The 3,475-nt window shown below is 44.4% G+C and overlaps 1 protein-coding gene across 4 annotated transcripts in view; it reads right to left on the reverse strand.

Moving 5' to 3' along the window:
- Positions 1 to 371: 371 nt before the first annotated feature.
- The window catches only part of LOC119354604 (pentatricopeptide repeat-containing protein At2g41720-like), a 29,584-nt gene continuing 26,480 nt past the window's right edge, over positions 372 to 3,475 (reverse strand). Inside the window, exon 10 of one of the 4 annotated variants that reach the window (XM_037621328.1) lies at positions 372 to 397. Coding sequence is in view for 1 of the 4 variants with exons in the window: in XM_037621322.1 (XP_037477219.1) it covers positions 3,032 to 3,042 (11 nt within the window). In the remaining 3 variants the exon portion in view is untranslated. Of the gene's footprint in view, positions 398 to 1,702; positions 1,728 to 2,676; positions 3,043 to 3,475 lie in introns of those variants that run through there. The other 3 variants (XM_037621329.1, XM_037621327.1, XM_037621322.1) reach the window with 3 other exon arrangements.

Raw genomic sequence — 3,475 nt, forward strand, 5'->3', positions numbered from 1 at the left:
TCTTCATACTGTCACACCAACAATGCGGCAATATCTCCCACGTATCGAGGTGCGACTTGGAGGCATAGCCGCATGGTAGGCTTGTCGCAAGAGGGGTAATCTTCACACATCCCATGTACTGAATAAGAAAGCGATAAAGAGTTGGCTTACAATCGCCACTTCACACAATACATAAATAATTCATACATCATCCAAATACACTCCAAATACTCAAAGACCGACTACGTTCAAATCCGAATAAAAGGAAGATAAACCCCAAAAGCTAGATCCCCGATCGTCCCAACTGGGCTCCACTACTGATCATCCGAAAAAGAAACATAGTAACGGCCCGAATCCTCGTCGAACTCCCACTTGAGTTTGGTAGCATCACTTGCACTGGTATCCTCAACACCTGCAACTGTCTGGAAGTATCCGTGAGTCACGAGGACTCAGCAATCTCACACCCGCGAGATCAAGACTATTTAAGCTTATGGGTAGGAAAGGATAGTGAGGTGGAGCTGCAGCAAGTACTAAGCATATATGGTGGCTAACATACACAAATGAGAGCGAGAAGAGAAGCAACGCAACGGTCGAGAAGCTAGAAGTGATTAAGAAGTGATCCTGAAGCTACTTACGTTCATGCATAACACAAGGTCGTGTTCACTTTCCGGACTCCGCCGAAATGAGACCATCACGGCTACACATGCGGTTGATTCATTTTAATTAAGTAAAGTGTCAAGTTCTCTACAATCGGATATTAACAAATTCTCATCTACCACATAACCGCGGGCACGGCTCTCAAAAGTTTATACCCTGCAGGGGTGTCCCAACTTAGACCATCACAAGCTCTCATAGTCAACGAAGGATATTCCTTCTCCCGGGAAGACCCGATCAGTCTCGGAATCCTAGTTACAAGACATCTCGACAATGGTAAAACAAGACCAGCAAAGCCGCCCGATGTGCTGACAAATCCCGATAGGAGTCGCACGTATCTCGTTCTCAGGGCACACTGAATAGGTCAAGCTACGAGTAAAACTAGCCCTCAAGTTGCCCTGAGGTGGCCCTGCAGGCTGCCTGTTTCGGACCAACACTCAAAGGAGCACTGGCCCGGGGGGAAGGGTTTAAAATAAAGATGAGCCTTGAGTCTGCAGAATCCAAGGGAAAGGTATATGGTGGTAGGTAGGCAAATGGTAAAACCAAGGTTGGGCCTTGCTGTAGGAGTTTTATTCAAGGCGAACTGTCAAGGGGTTCCTATAACACTCAACCACGTAATGAACGCAAAATCAAGGAACATAACACCGGTATGACGAAAACTAAGGCGGTAAGAGTGAAACAAAACACAGGGCATAAGGCCGAGCCTTCCACTCTTTACCAAGTATATAGATGCATTAAAGTAAATAAGAGATAATAATGATATCCCAACAATATCCATGTTCCAACATGTAACAAACTTCAGCTTCACCTGCAATTAGCAACGCTATAAGAGGAGCTAAGCAAAAGCGGTAACATAGCCAAACAACGGTTTGCTACGAAGGTGGGTTAGAGGCTTGACATGGCAATATGGGAGACATGATATAGCAAGTGATAGGTAGCGCGACATAACGATAGAGCGAACAGCTAGCAAAGCAAAGATATAAGTGATTTCGAGGGTATGGTCATCTTGCCTACAAAGTTCTCAGAGTTGTCGAAAGCTTGATCCTCGTTAGCGTACTCAACAGGTTCCTCGGTCACGTACTCATCTCCCGGCTCTACCCAAGGCAAGAACACAAGCAATGAAACAACAATCAATCACGGTGCAATGCACAATCAACATGATGCAATACATGGCATGATATGCAAGATATGATATGCAATGCATATGTGTGCTCCGGAAGGGAAAGAATGATCAAGGCATCAACTTGGCAAACCAAGTATGCCGCTGGAAAGATGAGATGATTTCGGTTGAAATCGATATAAAGATCACCGAAAACGGATGCACGGTTTGCAAATGGCAAGCAAAACAAGGTTGATACTATTCTGCGATTAACAGCATGATGCCACTTAGAATGCAACAAAAAACCAAGCTACTGCACTCCAACATAGCAACAAAGCATATGGCAGTGATGTACAAGAGATGCTTGAGAAAACATGAACACCGAGCTACGACTAAATCACACTAGAACTGCTTTAAACAAGCATGGCAAAAATGCAAAAAATATTAGCATCACAGACTTAGTGAAAATACTAACATGTCAAAAACAACATCAGGAAGCATTGTTTAGAGCAAGCAAACAACATGCTACAGGAACATATCATAACAAACAAAGGCATGACACGATACTACTAAATGAATAGAACAAAAGTCCCTTACTAAACATGAGCCAAAAAGGCACAGAAGATATGATGGCACCCATGTAAACATAGCAAATTTATTAACAGTTTCAGACTTAGCAGAAAAACAGAGCATGGCATAAACAGATTCACGATAGCAACTTTGCGAGCTCATGCCACTCACCACAAAGCATTACATGACAACATAAGCATACCAATAGCAAGATGACATGTTCATGAAGCTAACCATGACAAGAGGAAGTTCATAGGATGCATGGATCACTAGCAAAACACATGGCAATATTGATTGACATGTTAACAATCTGCCAGAAACATTTTATAGCAAAACTAAAGCAAGAAAAAGACATACTAGAGCACTCCATAATTGCAAACAGGGGCATGAATGAATAAAACATAACCACATGTTCCAAACATCCTTACTGAAGTATCTCAAAATAAGCATGGATCACTATGTAGCATCAAGTTTACATGGCATCAAAATAACAGCAGGAAAAAGACTTAGCAAAATCCTAAATCCCTGAAAACAGCAACATCACGGAGCCTAGTTTGCATGCGTGTGCTAGTCACCACATAGATCACAAAAATGCAAGGCTTGCACCTCTGTACAGATGGCATGATGTAGTTCAAAACACATGTAGACCTCATGCTCAAATAATGCACACATCAAATGCAACAAAAATGACAAAACCTCATGATCTGATAAGTACCAGCAGCTAACATTTTATAGCACTCCTGCATCAAAGAAAATGGCATCATAAGGTACAGTAACATGCATGAAAATGCTTCTAACATGAAGAGCTCAACGAGACGAACAATTTGACATATCATATGCATGATTCGGATCACCGAGCACGGAGATATATCACTATGAACAGGGGCATAAAAATATCAGGGAAAAGACTTAGTGGAAATTATACCCTCCGAATTTCCAGATCTAGGGTTGCACGAGGTTCGAGGATCGCCAGAGGAGACTGGTGCGGCGGCCGAAGTTGGAGGCGGGTGGTCGCCGGCGGCCGGGGAAGGAGGGGTCGGTGGATCCGGGGTCGCCGAAGCTCGGGGCGGCGGAGGAGCTCGGGCCGGCGACAAGGAGATGGAGGCGGTGCAGCACGACGACAGGGCGGCGCGACGAGCGAGGCGGGCGAGCGCTCGGATGGCGCGAGGTGGC

The sequence above is a fragment of the Triticum dicoccoides genome, chromosome 2A (assembly GCF_002162155.2).
Source record: "Triticum dicoccoides isolate Atlit2015 ecotype Zavitan chromosome 2A, WEW_v2.0, whole genome shotgun sequence".
Lineage (NCBI taxonomy): Eukaryota > Viridiplantae > Streptophyta > Magnoliopsida > Poales > Poaceae > Triticum > Triticum dicoccoides.